Source organism: Festucalex cinctus, chromosome 12 (genome assembly GCF_051991245.1).
Source record: "Festucalex cinctus isolate MCC-2025b chromosome 12, RoL_Fcin_1.0, whole genome shotgun sequence".
NCBI lineage: Eukaryota > Metazoa > Chordata > Actinopteri > Syngnathiformes > Syngnathidae > Festucalex > Festucalex cinctus.
In genome coordinates this window covers 27,225,231-27,246,788 of record NC_135422.1, presented here as the reverse complement: position 1 = coordinate 27,246,788, position 21,558 = coordinate 27,225,231, and the positions used below count along the sequence as shown (strand labels likewise).

Below are 21,558 nucleotides of genomic sequence, written 5' to 3'. Positions count from 1 at the left end.
AGGTTGTGCACCTAAGCCGCGCACCTCACATGCTATTCGGTGGCGCTCCGCCGCAGTGCCAACGCACCTCCAACGGCTGGCCTTCCCCGTACGCAGGCGCGTACTGACCGAGCTGCAACACCTGAACTCGGACAGCTGCCCAGCAAACCAACCTTGGCGAGAATCAACCTCGCCGGATCGCCGACCAATCAAGGCACGAGCCGCGCAACTACCCAAGGCCCGCGAGCGGCTTTCCCGTGCTCACCTGTGGAATAAACTTTTATTTTTATTTTATTTTCTTGCCTTTTTGGAACGAACATTGACTACTTTTCCCCCTTTTTTTGAAGACCTTTCTGCTCGTTCGACGCAAACAATACTCGTAAGTCTGCATTTGATTCCCAAATTGGTACCACTGCGTGCAACTTACGTTTGAAACATCTCACAGATCTGGCAGGTCAAATTTCTCTTTTCCTTATTTCCTCATTCATTCGCATTCCTTCCTTATTTTCATTCGCTTTATTTTGTTTTTTTCTTCTGACGGTAGAATAGTTAGATAGGCAGTATTTTGATTCTGTAGTGTAACAATCGTGAATAAATGCATGTTTTATGAACTGTATTCCGCCTAAGTCATCTGTGTTTCCGAGTGGATTATTATTCTTTTGTTAGTACAACGAACCACTGAATATCGAGTGTGGCGACTTTAGATTATCAATGACTGATGAAAGGATTTTGGTCGTTGTTTGCTCCTGCTAACCCAAAGCAAAACCAACGTGGTGCCCCAGAGGTTATCGAGGTAAATTCAATTTACCTCTGTAACGTCCAGATTATTAATTCGTCCAAAAGACGACCCAATTATCGCTACAGCAACTTATTGCCTAAAAATAAAAATGGGTGCTAATTTTTGCAGATCTTAACGTTCACCAAAACCCATTGAGCTTGAAACATTCATCACACCTGGCAAAGAAAATCCACATGTCAAGGTTTATCATGCCATTTTCAAAGAAATTCTGCTTCCAATGTGACAGTACCCCAATGTGCGAGTACCCCAACGTGCAAGTATCCCAACGTGCAAGTACCCCAACGTGGCCCGGGCTGCGAGGGCCCTTTATAGCTGCTCGCAGCTCTAGTTATTCTTCTTCTTCTTCTTCTTCTTCTTTATTCTCCGCAAACGATCACGATTTTGGGTACCTAAACATTCACGAAAACTCACCGAACTATTGCACACTCTTCGGGCCCGGCGAAAAATTTGATATTCTGAAGTTGTCATAACAACGTGACTCTATAGCGCCCCCTAGCGTAGAAAAATAAAAACTAAGCCCGGCACATTTGAGCTAGAGCAACGAAAATTGGCAGGCATGTCTAGCACCCCGGGCCGCACAAAAAGTCAAATGGGACCATGTAGCAAAAATGTACAGGAAGTGAGCTATGAATTTTTTTATGTCCAATTTTGGCCTATTTTTGCACATTCACTGTGGTCATGCTTTTTCCCCCTTTGCCAACATTTTTCATCCAATTGACTTCAAACTTGGCATTTATCATCTCAAGACCTGAGACAACAACTGGGCAAAAAATCTTGACTTTTCGAAATACTATATGACGGGGGCGGGGCATCACATATTGCCTTGAAAATTTCATTTGTCCAGAAAGAGCAAATGCTTAATAACTCCTATGTACAAGCTCCAAAAAATCTCAAACTTCTCATGCAACTTAATTCTTTGCAATCCGCCGACGAACTAGTTCGTCATGTGACACCCGGTGGGCGTCACCCGAAGACGAAAAAGTTCGTCAAATGTGTTTGTTTTTTTTATGAATGGGTGGATGAGACTCTTGGGCAGTTTCCCTCTGAATATTAAGCCCGTGAAGCACTGTAGTGACGAACTGTGCCCTCTTGATGGCAGTGATGGTCTCTTTACATGAGAAGGATGTGATTTCCTAGTAAAGGCGGAGTGTTGTGGAGTGGTGGGGGCCGGTGGCTGGGGGAGAAAAGACGAGTGCTAACGGCGGCTAACCGGAGGCCGCTAAAAACAAAAGCTCACGCTTTAGAGCAGAGCGTTTGTCACGATCGGTCAAGAGATGACGAATAGAAAGATCAAGGAGCCGGATTCTGCATAAGAGAGTGTGAAAAGTGACAAAAACGTCACGGGCGCCCACTTCAAAAGCCACCGCCTCCGGCGTTCTCTGAGACACGGAGTGAAAGTTTGCATCGTCGTATCTCTGACCAGTCCACATCATCTGACGAGGAATCCGTGACGAATTTGGCGAACTCGAGCCGCCTTCACCAGTTGAACAGAACAATTCAAGTGTGGCAAAGGTAGCAGCAGCAGCAATTCATCCCCGAAAGCTCCTGGAAGCCCCGGAGGTAAGCTAACGTTTAGCATTCTGTAAATCGAGTGTTCACAATTGTACTAGTTCAGTATATTGAATGTGACAGAGATGAAATGACTTGGATGGATGAGAATATTCACAGACATGCTTCTGTATACTGTATGTGCAATGTCTGTAACCTCGTACTAACTAACGCATGTTGCACAACATTCGATTACAGTTGGGGCAGCGTACACAAATGGCCCCTTCGCAGTCACACGCAGTGCGACCGAGAGGTAAAAAAAAAATCACAATACCTTGCAACAATAATAAAAATTACATCTTGATCACAGTATTTTCTGTAATTTACAGAAGCAGCTACTACACTGGCAGAGGCACAAGCGTGTGAACATCTTGCAGTGTCCCCCTGAACGCAGAAGAAAGCTTCACACGCGATCACACAAAAGACACTATTGGGTTTCAAAACAAAACCCATGCACCCATTCATGCATGCATATTTTGTAAATAACCCCAAATTTGTAAATAGTTTATTAAATGTGAAAATGGAGCTGTTATTTCCCTGTATAGTACGTAAATAGCGCACACGCACGAGCACGCACACACGAGCACGCACACACATGCACAAACATTCCTGTAAATAATCAACATTTTGTAAATAGTTTGTGAAATGTGAAAATATTGCTGTTTACACACGCTATCAGATATGTAAATAAATCCTTATTTTGCTATCAAAAACACATTTTCATTTTTTTTTTCATGTTTTATGGAAGGCAAGGACTGTTGAGATATTTGAGATGTCACTAAACCAAAAAATATTACTGTAAAAGTCACTGTTTTGCAGAAAATGCATCATTTCACAAAAAGTTTAATTTCTCCTTATTTTGCCCGAGATTCTTGAATTATGTCAAATCAAGCCATTTTCAAATGATGATTACTAAAGAACAGAATAAGGTAGAATCATACTTTTTTTTTTTTAAATTGTTATTAGGGATTGTAGCGTTTGGGCTTCATTTCCATGTCTTCCATGTCTTATCTTGTAATTCTGTTTTATTGTATAAATAAATCCATGCATAAGTGAATAAATATAAAAGCATGGTACACAGCAACATATAGTACATACTGACAATGTATACGTGTTTATTGTTTTACAAGTCACAGCAAAATTGTGGGCATCTGATTTTTTATTTTTTATTTTTTTTCGAATACTCTGATTCTAATCGCCAAATTGAAAAATTCGAGTTTGTATTTGTTCTAGTCCTGTTCTTGTCTTTGGCATTTGTCTCAACAATGAAATCACTCAGAATACACAAGCAGTCAGTGAAAAAAATGACGGTTGCGCTTTAACTGCAGTGTCTACGTTTGTCGGGTGTAACAATCCTTCAAACCTGAGGGATTTTTTTTGTTGTATTTTCTGTCTTCTTCTTTTTTTTAACAGAGGGAGGAATAATCTCCCTCTCGTGTTGTGCCATGCCTAGCTGCAATAATCCCAAATCCCAATGTTTTTTTGTTTTTTTTATCTCTCTCCTCTGAGCGGAGCTTCTGATGTTCATTCACCCCCCTCCTCCACCCTGGTGTGAAAAGTGCACATGGTAAATAGACACACGCATGAGCATGCTATCCTCTGCATCTGCACATAGTCGGATGCCATGACTGAGGGCTCATCCATCCTCAGCTGAGAGTCATGCTCTGCCCAAGTCCTGCTGGAATGAAATGTGGAAAGGGATGGTTCAAGAGTCCCACCTGTGGATTTTTGTCATCAAAATGCCCAATTTTACCAAACCTTTGATTTTATTTCTGTGTCTTCTCTTAACCGGGGAATGCCGTAAGAGCAGTCATCGGGAGCGAAGATGGACTGGTACAGTGGAGACCCACAAGCATGGAACGTAAGTTACTTCAATGTTATTAACCCGTTTAAGGACGGATTTATCTTAGTTAACAATTTGGGGGAAAAGTGAAATGTTTTGTCAAAAATTGCATCTGTTTTGTTATATTTAAAAAATGAAAATAACAGTTAAAAGGAACACATTAAATAAGGTGCACATGCTAATGTATATATATTAGAGGTGTCAGTCGATTCAAATTTTTAATTGTAATTAATTGCATGACTTCAATAATTAACTGACGATTAATCGCACATTAATCACAAATTTTATTTCTCAATTTATATCTAAATTTACAATAAAATGTTCATTTCCCCCCCCCCTGATTTAAATATGGTTAAAGCCGTTAGTTTGCAGAAACAATAATAATGAAAGCTTGTCCCCGCCAGCACGGAAGTAGTGGCGTTTCTGTGAGTAGTTCCTTCCTTGGCAAATCGTGAATCACTCGTGGCAAATCACAAGGTTGTTGCATCTTGAATCACTATAATCACAGTCACAAACCCATCTCAAAGTTTCAGTTTTTTGTTTTTGTTTTTGTTTTGTTTTTTGTGCATCCCGTCCCTCTTTTCAACAATATGTTAACAATTCAAAGATTTGCTGCTCACACACTATTTCTTCAGCTCCTACACACACTTGGACTTATAACATTGGAGTTTGTTTTACCTCCTCATATCACAAGATTCAACACTGTTACACAGGGGCAATGCCCCAACTTTTTAAAATATTTTTCTCAACCCTTTTTACCCCTAATCCACGGCAACAATTCAGCTACAACCTTCAAACTAGTACAAGATTGAAATTCCCATGAGGATGGTGTTGAAGAAAAAAGGCACAGCAAGCATAAGACCACGTGGTAGGTTGTAAAGGTTGTAAAGTTCTGGGTCGGAACTTCCACTGGTTGTTGTATCCTAATGCTCACGATATACTAACAGTAATAACCAGAAGACTGCATGTTCTCAGTTGAAATTTTTACTGAATGCCAGAAAGATCGAGTACACAGCTGCGGAGCCCTCTTCTGTTAGTACAGTAAAACCTCCGCTGACAAACGCTTAAGCTCACGAACTTTTCGCCTCAAGAACATTAAATTCGCGAGCATATAGTCTCTGCTGACGAACTAGTTTTCGGCGGACGAACCAAACCACGCGGTCGAACAGCGCCACAGTGGCGACCACGAGAAGCTGACGCACGCTCACGGCGTCCCAGTTCGTCACCCCCTTTCTTTGAGTGCGGACGCGGTTTGTGTTTGATAGACATTTTGGACCATACTGAGTGTACTTTTGCTATTATGGGACCGAAAAAGACCCCACCACAGGCTAGTGTTAAGCCTAATGCTGCGTTCTCACCAAAAGCGAGGGACGGCGATTCGGCGGCACGTTTGCATTGTAGTCGCGCCACTAAAAAAAGCGAAAGTGCTATCACGTACCTCAAAAAAGGAGAAAATAGTGCCACGGCTGTTTAGTCCCAGGAAAGAAGTGAAAGTAGTTGGCGGTGCTCACTTTTTGTTGACTCGCTAAAGTGCTCCACTTCCTTGTTCACCAAGGGACACGCCTCCTCCGCTCCGGTGAGCACGAAAGCGCGAATGAGCCGCAACCGTTCCATAAACACTCTACGCGGTGAAACGCTCGCGAATGAAGTAAGTCTACCATTGCTACCATCCTTAAGAACTACCATCACAAAGGTAAATAAAACAACTTTATTATACAGTACAGTTTATTTCTTTAATTACAATACAATAGCACATTTATTATACAGAAAATAAGGTATATTTTTGTGTAGTTTTAAGGCTTATTTAGTAGAAAATTGTGTTTTATAGGGACCTGGGAACGGATTATTCTCATTTTAATGGTTTCTTATGGGAAATAAATGTTCGGAAGACAAACTTTTCGCCTTTCACACACTTTCTGGGAACCAATTATGTTCGTGACCTGAGGTATCACTGTATACGGAAGAGGAACTGTTCTATTCAAAATCGTCCCTGCACTTATACTGTCTAGGCCGTCCGCCCACATGGGCGAACGGCTCACCCCGGGTTTACACCGGTTGCGTGTGCGGTGCGACTGCGGTGCGGTGCGTCTTGACTGCGTGCTCCAGACGCGTCAATTTTTTGGCCAATCCACACCGGCTCCGCACAGCTGCAGTCTGGCAGCTCCGTCGCCGACCACTTCCCGCCGTGTCTCGCGTGACCGCGCGCGATCATGTGGCATTAAAAACAACGACAAACACACAGAAAGTCTGTGCCCAACAGAGAAGCAGAAAGAGAGGTGGACTTTTATTATTTTGTGGCTTTCTACCTCCAATATAAACCTCTCCTCGTTCATGTTCGCTGGTGTCTAAACCGTGAATGAGCACCTTGCACGTTAACTCCAGGCCCGTCTACGCTCACATCACGTTTTGCTAGCATGCTTGCGAAATAGGAGCTGGCGAGTGTTTTATCTTGAAAGGTAACCGGAAATTTATTTTGAAACTGCGTCGGTCTTCCTGTCCCGCTCGATGTGTTTTGTGCTCGCTTGCCATTTGCCGGAGGCCTACCGCTGCGGCGTCCGGCAAAAATAGAAAATAGGCCTATCCTTGCGGAAGGCCTGTGGCACGCCGCAGCTGAGACGCAGTCGACACGCAACGCACCCGCAAGCGGTGTAAACGGCACCATTCGAATGAATGTAATCTAATTGCTTGCGTCGCCGGAATGCACCGCAACAGCATCCGGTGTAAACCCGGGGTCAGCCTCCCCATGTGAGAACGTGTGACCTGATGGCCTTAACTAGTTTATACTGGACATGTATGTCAGATTGCAGACAGATAGAAAGGCGCCAAGCAAGGACGAATAACAGTGACACAACAGCCTAGCTCAAGTCATCTATCTAATCATTAAAAGCCCTAATCTAACAATCTTAAGAGCAGGCTCAAGACCTACCTTTTAAATTTAGCTTTTAGTGGTTATTAATTTATTTTCTTTATATTTTAATCTATCTAATCCTGTTTTAATGTTACATAACGACAAGTGCACATTTGGTGAAGATTGATCAGAGTTTTTGGACGGATGACTCGTGCTCGCCGGCACTACGCCCCACCCCTGGCCCACGAATGGCGACGATACTTGATGACTCTCGTGTCTTTAAATGAAAATAAATGTCGCACAATAGCCTACTTGCGATGCCTTTCACATCACTGTGCGAGTTCCAGTGGCAGCGGGGTAAAATATTTTCGTGCTGCACCTGTCTGAATCATACGGAGCCCCTCTGGTGTCAGGGTCTGAATTTTTTTTGCTAATCTGTACCCACAGTTTAGTAAAATGTACCCACAGTTTACTAATCTGTACCCACAGTTTACTAAACCGTACCCACGGTTTACTAAACTGTGGGTACAGATTAGTAAACTGTGGGTACAAATCATTAAATTCTAGGTACAGTTTACTAAACTGTGGGTACAGATTGTTAAACTGTGGGTACAGGTCGTTAAACTGTGGGTACAGTTGATTAAACTGTGGGTACAGATTGTTAAACCGTAAGTACAGTTTACTAAAGTGTGGGTACAGATTGTTAAACTGTAAGTACAGTTTACTAAACTGTGGGTACAGTTTACTAAACTGTGGGTACAGACTGTTAAACTGTAAGTACATTTTACTAAACTGTGGGTACAGTTTACTAAACTGTGGCTACAGATTAGTAAACTGTGGGTACAGATTGTTAAACTGTGGGTACAGATTAGTAAACTGTGGGTACAGATTAGTAAACTGTGGGTACAGATTGTTAAACTGTGGGTACAGATTGTTAAACTGTGGGTACAGTTTACTAAACTGTGGGTACAGATTGTTCAACTGTAAGTAGTTTACTAAACTGTCGGTACAGTTTACTAAACTGTGGGTACAGATTGTTAAACTGTAAGTACAGTTTACTAAACTGTGGGTACAGATTGTTAAACTGTGGGTACAGATTGTTAAACTGTGGGTACAGTTTACTAAACTGTGGGTACAGATTGTTAAACTGTAAGTACAGTTTACTAAACTGTGGGTACAGATTGTTAAACTGTGGGTACAGATTACGAAAATGGGTACAGTTTACTAAACTGTGGGTACAGATTAGTAAACAGTGGGTACAGATTGTTAAACTGTGGGTACAGATTAGTAAACAGTGGGTACAGATTGTTAAACTGTGGGTACAGATTGTTAAACTGTGGGTACAGTTTACTAAACTGTGGGTACAGATTAGTAAACTGTGGGTACAGATTAGTAAACAGTGGGTACAGATTGTTAAACTGTGGGTACGGATTGTTAAACTGTGGGTACAGTTTACTAAACTGTGGGTACAGATTAGTAAACTGTGGGTACAGAGTGTTAAACTGTGGGTATAGATTAGTAAACTGTGTACAGATTAGCAAAAAAAAAAAAAAAAGAAAAAGAAAATTCAGACCCTGACGCCAGAGGGGCTCCGTAGGATCGGGCTATCCAGGGCACAAAAAAAAAAAAAAAAAGGAGTCAGCGTGTGCTGTAATTGACGTTTCGCTCCCTCTCGCTATTAGTCAATGCTGCGGAACCAAACAGACGATGACGTAGGTTTGTCACATTGTGCGACAAGACGAGCAAAAATTCTGACAAGCTAGACTTTCGTCGTGATGGTCATGAACCGTCCCGGACAAGAGGCGACCAATCGTTGAATGCGACACACTACACGGGCGACGCTTCGGCAAAATATGTCTGCACATGTACTCGTAAATTTTGTAGACAATCAGACACGCTTTTCATTCATAATGCCACCGTAAGGACTAGTTGATTATAATTTTCTGTGTCGCACTCCAGTCACGTCTACAAATATCTTTACCCTTTTCTTTCTCCAAGGAATAATATGAAAAACTTGAATGACTGATATATAAATTACACACCATTAAACACCATACTCATTTTTATAGCACAAAATTAGTAATTAATTGGAAATAAGTAGGGATGTAATGATATCCAAACATCACGATACGATATCACGAGATGAAGGTCACGATACGATAATTATTACGTTGTGGGGAGATCGGCGATATTTAAAAAAAGATCACAATATTGGGAAAAAAAAGAGCTCATACTAAAAAAAAACCCACAATATTGTGCTTTTGTACATAACAGCAATGCATATAAACCACCTACAATCTCTAATAACATTATTGAGGCTATTGCGAATGCAAGCACACATTGATCGCTTCACAAGCAAATTAGGTTCCCCTTCATTTGACAATTAGCATAGATTTTGAACAGAGAAGGCTAAAACATCCCTAATGAAAATTAAATTGCACTAATAGCCACTAGAGGGTGCTAGAACTGCACAAATGGAAATCAACCTGACTTTTTTTTTTTAACAGATGTGTTGCTTTTAAGTATTGTGAACATGACGATATTGTGGCAGTTTTTATATCACCATATAACAATATTGCCCTGATCGTTACATCCCTAGAAATAAGAACAAAATGAACAGGGGATGCTTGCACGCAAACAGTGATGACTGACAGGACAAAATTGTCCAATAATTACATCTTCTAATAAAATGGAAATGAAAGATAATCATAATCTGTTGCGTGGGTCAATTTGACTCAAATTTTAGGTTAATTCGTGCATTGTCTCAAATGTCACTTTTACATCGCAAACATGACGCAGTTATGTTGCAAAATGACGACAACCTCATATTTTGCGAATTCAACATTTGCAGTGTTTGGCAACGTTTGCAGTTCAGTGGGATATGGGCTTTAGTAACTCCTGAGTCATATTTCCGAACAAGAAAGTCTCGCCGGCTTGCAATGGAGAGCTCCAGAAATGGACGACGATTGTGTCCACTGTCTGATCTCACTTGTTGTCGAACAACTCAAGTCGCAAGTTGAGGTGACAGTGGACACGATCGTCGTCCATTGCTGGAGCTCTCCATTGCAAGCCGGCGAGACTTCCTTGTTCACCGAGACACCCACTCGACCAATGACAGGCAGTTTGCAACAGTGGAGTCCAACCCAAGACACGCTTAGGACCTCATTTGAATAACATTTCGACTTGGCTGTACGGCCCAAAACCGCCAAAATTCTAAATAAATTACGAAATAAATAAATAAATGTCTAAATAAATTAATGAGTAAGAGTGAAAATAAAAACAGATTTATTTCCATTTATATATTTATTTTTTAGATAAAATTTGCATATTATATTTTTTTATATTCATTATTTTATTTTTTTTTCCACTTTTAATCATTTATTTATTTCAAATTTTGGCAGTTTTGGTCCTCCATAGACTGGAGCCCAAAGCAGTAACAGAGAACTTTCAGAAAAGTTTAAAAAAAATAAAATAAAATAAAATTTAAAAAAGCCAAATAACTCAAGTACAATATAGCAAATAAATAAATAAATGGGGGATGCTAGATGTGTTACCAAATGGTTAGAGAAGTGTCTGCCTAAAAGAACTAATCAAAATAGATGAGTAGGACAAATAGTAATTTACAAAGTACTAAGAGAACAGAATAATAAATATAAAATGCTACAAAATGTAAATTTTCTTACAAGTTACAGAGTACAAAAATAAAGAATGACTAACAAGAAAGAAGTAAACTGGGAATTATTACGAGAAAGAACAGAAAGTTACTACAGGAAACGTGATGGGGTGTGGCTGGCTTAGGACCCAGGAGCAGACACAGATGTAAAAGTATCAACAAAAGTTTATTTAACAAAGTAGCAAACAAACAAAGTAACAAACCAAAGGTCGCTGGGCGTGGCAGCGGCTGGGCTCGCAGCACATCCGGACTGAAAAAACAAGAGAACAAAGGGAAGTCAGTTTTAAACAAGGGCGCTGGGAAAACCCAGGAAAAAGGCTCTCAAAAACACTTAAGAAAAACTCTGAACTAGGAAAAAGATCAGAAATATTTTCAGTCAGCGGGATCAGGTAATACCAGGAATATGACGAGATGTTCTGGTGAGCAGTGGAGGTCAGACCAGAGCTTAAATACTGAGGGTGATTGTAGATTGGAGGCAGCTGTGTGTGGAGGCCAGCACGACCTGACCACGCCCAGCCCTGAAAGGAAGAAACAAAGGAAAACACAGGAAACAGAACTACTAACTTTCCAAGGTAAAAGGGGCCAAAATAACTCACAACAAAACAAGGAGAGTGGTTGGATTATGCTCGACGCATAAGAGAGAACGCACACAGGAAAATGTTAACTCTTTGACTGCCAAAAACATTTAATAACGATAAGTAAAATCACGATGTATGCTACCATATACGTTAAATGACGTCAACGGTGTTTTTTTGTTTTTCTTTTTCTTTTTAATCAATGGGAAGTACAACATCTAAACAGCTAAACTCCTCCTTGCACTCCCTAAGGCAACCAAGAGAAGCATAGGGAAACTGACACAAAGACAAAAAAAAAAACACGACAGATAAGGAACATGACAATATTACACTGGCCCAAAACTAGAATGATTAATCAAAGAATAAAGAAAGAACAGGTAGAGGTGTGACCATGACCCACTCCTCCTTCTCTTCCTTTAGTTCTTTGGCAAAGAAGCCTCCAGATGTGACCAAGTCTCGCAAAATGAAGACAGAGCATCTCATCAAAGTAGATGATCATGACTTCACCATGAGGCCAGCATTTGGAGGTAGGTAACTGGCTGCCATTTTGGTTTGGTTGATAATGCCTCTCCAAACATTTTGCTCTGTGAATTATGGCAATTTATAGCACAATAGACCAGGAAACAACTCCAAAATGAACAGGGCTGTGTTGCTGATGATGACGTGGACTGGATAAAAATGTCCAAAAAAATGACATCTTCTAGGTAAAAGGAAGCAAAAAAAAAAATCATCTGTTGCGTGGGTCAGTTTGACTGAAATTTCAGGTGAATTTGCATGTTGTCTCAAATGTCGCAAAAACGTGGCAGAAATGACACAAAATGACCTCATAGTTGTCGAATTGAACGTTGGGCAACATTCTCAGCTCAGTGGCATACGGTCTTTCGTGGTTTGGATTCTGTAGTGCTCTCAAGTCTTACTGTTTAGCGAGGAGGCGTCTTGATATCTTATTTTGGAGTATCTTCTGGCCCATTTAGTGATGAGACTTCTATGTATTATAGGAAGGTAGGCTTATTTGCGAGTATCTTTGAGCTTACATCTCCCTCCACGCAGACAAACAAGCTGCTCTGCCTCTGCGGAGTAGCTGCGTGCATGTGTGTGGGGGTGTGTGTGCGTGCGTGTGCAGTTACGTGTAAATGGACAAGACGGGACAACACTCCGACATATCCCTTACAAGAGGGGACCTCACCGAAAATTGAGGACATTTCTGAGGTCCCACTTGTTAAAACCTTTTTTTGAGGGTCAAGGCTTGATTTTAGAGTATAGGTTTGAATTGGATCCTGGTTGAGGTTAGGATAAGGGTTAGGCAATAATTTGTGATGGTTGAGGTTAGGGAAAGGCATTATGTCAAAGAGAAGTCCCTTCTTTTATAGAACTGTAGACTTTGTTACTGTCACGAAGTGCAGCATTAATAAACAGGGAAAAAAAATAAACATCACAATTGTGCAATATAAAACTAAGGTACGGTATTACTGTTATATGTAGAAATATATTTACACATTTAGATTATTTTTTTTATCTTTGTGACCTTTAATTAGTGTTGTTCCGATACCGATACTGGTACCGGCAGAGGTGCCGATACTGCATTAAAACAGTGGTATCGGTACCGGTGACTACTCACAAGTACCGTGCCGAAACCAATTAATTCCAATGTTAATACCCTGTATAGGATTTTGGATGCAGCATCATGTGTCTTGCTGGTGCACGACATTCACTGATATGTGACATGTTCACTGCATGCCGATCTAAGATATGCTATTGGCCCTTGAATGCTCTGAACCAATAGCAGGACAGCCTTTCTATGTTGAGGAAAAAAACCCTTAAGTATCAGTATGGTATCGGTATCAGCCGATACTGCAAAGCTGGGTATCGGTATCGGGGGCCAAAAAACGGTATCGGAACAACACTACCTTTAATATGTGTTTAATTGACAGATTTTTTTTCCGCCAATATCGGATCAGCTGAAAATCACGTGATCATAATAGAATTCCGATATACAGTTAATATATATATATATATATATATATATATATATATATATATATATATATATATATATATATATATATATATATATATATATATATTATTATTATTATTATTAAAGTAACTATAAGTTACTTAATTATCATAATTGATCGCATGACTTCAGTCTGACGATTAATCGCACATTTTTAAAACTTCTAATTGTACAATAAAATTTGTATTTATTTATTTTTCTAAGTTTTCATACTTTTAACATAAAGTGGGAAAAATGTTAAACGAATATATATGGCTGCATCTTTTAGTCATTGATACAGTATTTTCATAATTCATAAAATTTAGTTAAAATTAAAAATGTAATGTACTGTAAAAAAAACAAAACAGTGTAATACTGATTTATGTTGAGCGACTTTCTCTGCCACTAGATGTCATAGTTGCATTTGCAAGACGGTGACAGCTCAGTGCATTTTTCTTTTCATATTAAGAGCTATCTCATCTTGAACATGAAGTAAAAGTGAAATTCTGCGCGTTATTAAAATTATAAAATACAATATTACTGCTAATTTGTTTTTTTTGTTTTTTTAAGAGTTCAGAATTGTTCATTCGGTAGTCTTACCGATTCAACGTCTTATCATCATTGCTCCTTTTTTTTTTTTTTTTTTGTATGTGTGCGTGCGCTTGGGTGTGCGTGCGTTTGTGTGCGTGCGTTTGCGTGCGTGCGTGTGTGCGCGTGCGTGCAAATACGTATAAATTTATACTCATTAATTCACCTAAAACCTTATAAAAATCCCATTACCCTTCACCTTAACCAGGTGTAACAACTATGGCCTCTAGGCCCACTGCACCCTCTAACTTTTTTTTTTTGTTTGCTTCTTCTAAAGCAAATTCTCTGCAGCCGCATAAATATTCCACTGCCCAGACAGGATCTAAACTTGGTTAGCTCTGCAGGTGGTCACCCAGCCACCAACAAAACTCTTTTGAAGCCGCTGACCAGGTGACAAAGGAATTTATGCGTCTGCCGAAGGAGTGTATTCAAGCCGTCTTCTCGGAGCCCGAACAAATGGCTCCAATGATTTGGAATACACAAATGACCGATCAAAGGAATGTTCATGACTTCTTATCAATCACAAAGGGTATTCTGGCGCCTTGCCCTTCCTGGAACGTCTAGATGGAGCAACAGCACCGCCAAGTGGTGAAACTTGGAACTATCCTTAGTGACAATTCACATAAGTAACCACATTTTACACATTTATATCATGATAATTCTTGACAGACAACTGAACTACGAATGATTCATGTTATATCTTTGTGTGTATGAACATCCTATTTCATTTGTACTCCATAAAGAATGAAAGATAATCAATATCTCTCAGTTCAGTCAGATTAGACAAGTAGAAGTTACCTCACAAGTTAGTTTATGATGAATTAATTGCGATGTGTGTTAAACGGGTTGTGTGGGAAAACTGATTTGCCAGACTGACCAAATTTAATGCCAAATTATTAATCTCTTTAATAATTTTTTTCTTAAAGTCTGCCCGAGCGAGCAGAAGGGTGTGCCACCACCCACTGAAGCCCCGCCCAAAGACTTTAAAAGGGCGAGGAGACCCTCGCTCATTCTCTTCCCTCTTCCTGCTCTCCCGCCTCTCCCCTCTGGCTTCCAAGCCTCTTCCAAAAACTCTCTGGCACGACCTGCAAGTGTCCCAGCCTGCTCGAACTCTTTGTTCCAAGAAACTTGCCAACCACGTGGCCTTTTCTTTTCTGGCAGCAACCGTTGCCGAGAGCGGACCCTCGCTCCACGCCACGCCAAAGCAGGTGCAAACTGCCACGCTGACTAAAGACTCTTTTGCTTTTTTTTGTTTTTGTTTTTGTTTCACCATCGGTGCTTGCCCGCCCGACTCCACGGCCCCGGCGTACACTTGCAACGTATCGCCGGACTCAAGGTTGTGCACCTAAGCCGCGCACCTCACCTGCTATTCGGTGGCGCTCCGCCGCAGTGCCAACGCACCTCCAACGGCTGGCCTTCCCCGTACGCAGGCGCATACTGACCGAGCTGCAACACCTGAACTCGGACAGCTGCCCGGCAGAACCAACCTCGCCGGGTCGCCGACCAATCAAGGGACGAGCCGCGCAACTACGTCAGGCCCCTGGAGCGGCTTCCCCGTGCTCACCTGTGGAATAAACCCTTTTTTTTTTTTTTCTTGCCTTTTTGAAACGAACATTGACTATTTTTCCCCCTTCTTTTTGAAGACCTTTCTGCTCATTCGACGCAAACGATTCTCGTAAGTGTGCGTTTGATTTCTAGCTCGGCGTATCCACTGTGTGCCACTTACGTTTGAAACATATCACAAATCTGGCAGGTCAAATTTCTCTTTTCCCTGTTTCTTTATTCATTCGCATTCCTTCCTTATTTTCGTTCGCTTTATTTTATTCCTTTTCTTCTGACGGTAGAATAGCTAGATAGGCAGTGTTTTGATTCTGTAGTGTAGCAATCGTGAATAAATGCATGTTTTATGAACTCTATTCCGCCTAAGTCATCTGTGTTTCCGAGTGGATTATTATTCTTTTGTTAGTACAACGAACCACTGAATATCGAGTGTGGCGACTTTAGATTATAAATGACTGATGAAAGAAGGATTTTGGTCGTTGTTTGCTCCTGTTAACCCAAAGCAAAACCAACGTGGTGCCCCAGAGGTTATCGAGGTAAATATAATTTACCTCTGTAACGTCCAGATTATTAATTCGTCCAAAAGACGACCCAATTATCGCTACACAGGTACTTCAGAGTCTCGCCAGAGTCGTGATGTTCAAATGGTCAGGAGACCAGAGAAAAGGTCAGAAAAGATAAAAAGAAAAGAAAGATAAATCAAAGTGAAATCCAGCACCGACCAAACACTTCCAGCCTTCCCCATGGTTACAAAATCAAAGTCTTACGCCAACCCCAGAAGCCTCTAAATTCCAACAAATTAACGAGATCTCAAGAGACCAGAGGAAAAACTAAAGAGAGGAAGGAGGGAAGGATGGATGAGGCAGAGTGAGATCCATAGAAACCAGTACATCCAGTCCATCCAAGTGAAATCCAGCACCAACTTCCAGCCTTCCCCATGGTTACAAAATCAAAGTCTTATACCAACCCCAAAAACCTCAAACTTCCAAAAAATTGAGGAGATCTCAAGTGACCAGAGGAAAAACTAAAGAGAGGAAGGAGGGAAGGATAATTAAAGCAAAGTGAGATCCACAGACACCAGCACCCACTGATTCAACGGGCTGTGGGAGGGAGGCGAATTCTGTTTGAGTTTCAGTAGATGCTAGTGTGATGGATCTGGCATGCATAAGGACCGCCACCAAAGAAAGAAGCCGTCAACCGCGGCCCAGCAAAGCGAGCACCGCCTCCGACCCCCCCACCCCCGGAATCCCCCAGGCCGCGGCAGCACCAAGGCCACCCGAGCGGACACCGGTCGGCGAGCCGACCCAGACGCCGGAACACCCCTGCCCCAGCCCCGGGCCCAAGGCCGCAGAACGAGGCCCGGCGGGCCCCCACAGCCCCCCCCCCCCCCCCCCCCCCCCCCCACACACACACACACCCCACCCAAACCCACCACCCGCCACCCCCCGTCCCCCAAATCCCCGAACACCCTCGAGTGGCCGAGTGGTTAGCACGTCCACCTCCCAGTTCTGAGGACTCCGGTTCGAGTCCAGGCTCCGGCCTTCCTGGGTGGAGTTTGCATGTTCTCCCCGTGCCCGCGTGGGTCTTCTCCGGGTACTCCGGTCTCCTCCCACATTCCAAAGACATGCATGGCAGGTTAATTGGCCGCTCCGAATTGTCCCTAGGTGTGATTGTGAGTGTGGATGGTTGTTCGTCTCTGTGTGCCCTGCGATTGGCTGGCAACCAGTCCAGGGTGTCCCCCGCCTACTGCCCAGAGCCAGCTGAGATAGGCGCCAGCACCCCCCGCCACCCTAGTGAGGAATAAGCGGCCAAGAAAATGGATGGATGGATGGATGGATGGATATTGAGAGAGAGAGAGAGAGAGAGAGAGAGAGAGAGAGAGAGAGAGAGACGGGGGGGAAGAGAGAGAGAGGGAGGGGCAGAGGGGGAGAGAGAGAGAGAGAGGGAGGGGCAGAGGGGGAGAGAGAGAGAAAGCTAGATGGGGTGAGGGAGAGGGCGGAGAGAGAGGGAGGGGCAGAGGGGGAGAGAGAGAGAGAGGGAGGGCAGAGAGAGAGAGGGGCAGAGTGCGAGAGAGAGTGAGAGAAAGATAGAGGGGGTGAGTGGGAGAGAGAGAAAGGGGGGAGAGAGGGGGCAGAGGGAGAGAGAGAGTGAGAGAAAGATAGAGGGGGTGAGAGAGAGAGAGAGAGAGGTGGAGGGAGGGAGAGGAGGAGACAGGGAGAGAGAGCTTGAGTGAGGGAGAGGGCAGAGAGAGAGGGGGAGAGAGAGTGAGGGGGAGAGAGCGAGAGAGAGTGAGAGAAAGAAAGAGGGGGTGAAGGGAGAGAGAGAGAGAGAGAGAGAGAGAGAGAGAGAGACACGTAGGATTGCGTTTTGCTTTTAATCCTCAGTGGAATAACAGATTAATCTTGTTGTTAATCTACATAGAAGGAAGAGAGGGAAAGCCCATCAGCCACATTACTTGATGTGTGTGCTCAGACTAATGTCATATTTGTTTACTACAGAAGTGATCATGTGCTTTTCAGAAAATGTAATGGTTTAGCAATATTCCAAATTTAGCCTTAAAATGTGAAAGTTTCGTCAATTAGAATTCTAATGGCCCAGGTTAAACTGAGGAGGGTAGGAAAGTTACAAGGGTATCATTCACTCTTAAAGCTACTGTTATGTTTATTTTTTGGACTACAAAAAAATATTATAGTCAGATATGACTCATTGCGTGTTGAGAAAAAAACGAGCACACAACACGATTACTATTCAGTCAGCAACTTTACACAGCAACTCAAGTCACACTTTTTTTTTTTACAATTCATTCACAAAAAAAACACCAGAAATAAAATCAATAAGTATAAATGATGAATAACAGGATACTTAAGTTAATATATATCCTTTTATTTATGGTGCTTGTCTTCATTAGGGTCATGCATGACTGGTGCCTTTCCCTGCTGACTTTGGATGAGAGGTGGCAACGTTGCCAGGTGGGAAATATAGGATTATCGTACCAAGACTCAAAATTATCGTATTTTGATGGAAATGAACCAAAATACACTGATTTGCGACAGTCAAATATAGTCGTTCGTGTTTAAAAGCGCTCACCTCTCACAGGCACTCAAGGCTTCGTTGCGGGTTAATGTCACTGATCTGTATATATTTTGAGCGTTTTCCTGTTTGGGAGTGTCTCCTGGGGGCGGGCACTTACCATTCAGCCAATCAATGCGTGGACGTCTCTCGTTTCTCATGCTCCGCAAAGCATGATTGGCTGCTATTATGTCACAAGAGAACAGATATCGTCAGAGTTTTAGTTTGGCCGGCAATAATCCGAAATGGTCACATTATCGTACATTTGCCATTTTTTAGGATTATTGATCGTACGTCGTACAGAGGGTCAAATTATCGCACAAATACGATAATTATCGTACACCTGGCAACACTGGGTGGGATACACCTTGGACTGATCAACAGTCATTCACATGGCACATACATGGCAGATCTCAGATAAAGCTCACACAAGTATGGGGAAAACATGCAAGTGCCACAAAGGAAGACCTGAGATTCAAATATTGAACCTTCAGAATGTGAGGCAGATATGCTAATCAGGACATCTCCGACTTCTCTCAGGCCACACTGAGCAAGGGTGGGGGCATGCGTGCAATGTCCCATGCATGAATGTAGGTCACTGGTAAAATATCACTTCCCTGTGCAGAAGAAACTGTCACCTGTACTGACCTATGGGTTGTTTATGACGCCAAGTACAGCGGAGTCAACTGGTCCACCCTGGGGGACGGACAAGGCAGGAGGTCTTTGCCAAAAAAAAAAGAAGAACAGGACGTGTGGTGGCCGTAGGTCCTGCAGCACTAGAACAGAGGGGTCATTTGAATGCCTCTGGAAGAGATAGCTGATGTGGCTCTCATTGCAAATGTTACACTGTTGTGGAGCCATAATTGGGCCTTTGACCTCATCCTTTTGTTTATTGAGTCTTGCAAGGTCGTGCTGCTACTTTCGACGTATTTAGGCTTATTTTGCACCCTCTACCTCTCTGATGTTGTTTCTAACTAGCAATAAAATTGGTATGTTCATCAAAGACGCCTGATCCAAGTCAAGACATCTCGTCCCACTGCAACGGCATCCACAAGAGGCACCTGTAACTCCTTCCTGTGCCAGTGCTGTGCTATGTGATTGTGCCATGTGCCATTCAACCCTATAGTTCTTATACAGTTATTTTAATGTGTGGTTTGGTATAAGCAATGGGAACATTAAAAAAAGAATGGCGTGACTGTCTTGTCTGGGCCTGGGCGCTAGAGTTTATGACCATGCGCCAGAGTTCACGACCCGTTACGTGTCTGTTTTGGTTCTGATGTAACAGCATCCAGTTTCAACTGTTTTTTGTTTTTTTTATGATGTGACAGTTTGGTGATGTTAGACCTTTGTGATGCCGTCCTGTAGTCCTTTACTTGCTACAACCAATCAGATTTATTCACTGTCTGTAGGTGCAGTCTGAGAAGTGTGTGTGTTGCCGGATTATTACTTCCTGTTCTCTGTGCAACTTTGTGCATCTTTGTTTCTCGTCTAGTCAAGTTTGTTCTACGCCTCTCGATGTGAATAAATAGTTAAAACCTTATTTGTGTCTGCGCTTTGGGATCCAACATCCATCCATCCATTTTCTTAACCGGTTATTCCTCAATGCTGGAGGGGTGCTGGAGCTTATCTCAGCTGGCTCTGGGCAGTAGGCAGGGTACATCCTGAAACTAGTTGCCAGCCAATCGCAGGGCACACAGAGACGAACAACCATCTCTCTCCCCCTCTGCCCCTCCCTCTCTCTCTCTCTCTCTCCCCCTCTGCCCCTCCCTCTCTCTCTCTTCCCCCCCGTCTCTCTCTCTCTCTCTCTCTCTCTCTCTCTCTCTCTCTCTCTCTCTCTCTCTCTCTCTCTCTCTCTCAATATCCATCCATCCATCCATCCATTTTCTTGGCCGCTTATTCCTCACTAGGGTGGCGGGGGGTGCTGGCGCCTATCTCAGCTGGCTCTGGGCAGTAGGCGGGGGACACCCTGGACTGGTTGCCAGCCAATCGCAGGGCACACAGAGACGAACAACCATCCACACTCACAATCACACCTAGGGACAATTCGGAGTGGCCAATTAACCTGCCATGCATGTCTTTGGAATGTGGGAGGAGACCGGAGTACCCAGAGAAGACCCACGCAGGCACGGGGAGAACATGCAAACTCCACCCAGGAAGGCCGGAGCCTGGACTCGAACCAGAGTCCTCAGAACTGGGAGGCAGACGTGCTAACCACTCGTCACCATGCCACCCCAGCACGTAACAGCCGTGTTCAAATGCAATGTTGTGATGAGCAGCAATGATAAGAACCTGATTTGCATACACTCATCAAAGTGGCTGATCAGCTGTGCTCTTCATATGTCCACGTGTTGATCTGTCAATCATGTTAAAAGACCTCAACTGTTGGCCGTAAGGCAAAATATGTCCAACTCATGATGACCTGGTAGAACTCTTTCACTTGTCTGACGTAACCAGTCACCTCCGAACCCCTCATGATCAATAACAATATTGGATCTGGGCTTCCCTTGCCCAGACACAGGTCACCAGGACCCCTCTGGAGCCAGGCCTGGAGGTGAGGCCCGTTGGGGAGTACCTTCCTTATTGCACCCATGGGGCCTGATCAGGCACAGCCCGAAGAAGCCACATGGGTCCCTCTTCCCATGGGCTCACCACCTGTGGGAGGGGCCAAAGGGGTCAGATGCGCAGAATGCCGGGCGGACAGATCCCCGGCTACAGAAGCTAGCTCTTGGGACATGGAATGTCATCTTCTGGAGGGGTAGAAGCCTCAGCTGGTGTGTGAAGCCGAGAAGGTCCGAATAGACATACTCACCTCCACACACAACTTGCGTTTTTTTTTTCTTTTCTTTTTATTCACTCTGGAGTTACCTACGGCGAGAGGCACAGTGCAGGTGTTGGTATACCTATTGCCCCCCGGCTTGGCACCTGTACGTTGGGGTTCACCCCAGTGGACGAGGGGGTAGCCTCTCTCCGCTTTCGAGTGGGGTCACAGGCCCTGACTGTTGTTTATGCTTTTGCACCAAACAGTAGCTCTGAGCACCCACTCTTTTTGGAGTCTTTGGAGGATGTGCTGGAGAGCCCTC

At 43.2% G+C, this 21,558-nt stretch overlaps 1 protein-coding gene across 2 annotated transcripts in view; it reads left to right on the top strand.

Annotated features, from left to right (window-relative positions):
- Positions 1–3,904: 3,904 nt before the first annotated feature.
- Positions 3,905–21,558, top strand: part of gabrr2a (gamma-aminobutyric acid type A receptor subunit rho2a) — a 222,919-nt gene continuing 205,265 nt past the window's right edge. Inside the window, exons 1-2 of one of the 2 annotated variants that reach the window (XM_077538063.1) lie at positions 3,905–4,187; positions 11,686–11,792. In XM_077538063.1, the coding sequence (XP_077394189.1) occupies positions 4,015–4,187; positions 11,686–11,792 (280 nt within the window). In that variant the 5' untranslated portion in view covers positions 3,905–4,014. The remainder of the gene's footprint in view (positions 4,188–11,685; positions 11,793–21,558) is intronic. The other variant, XM_077538064.1, reaches the window with a different exon arrangement.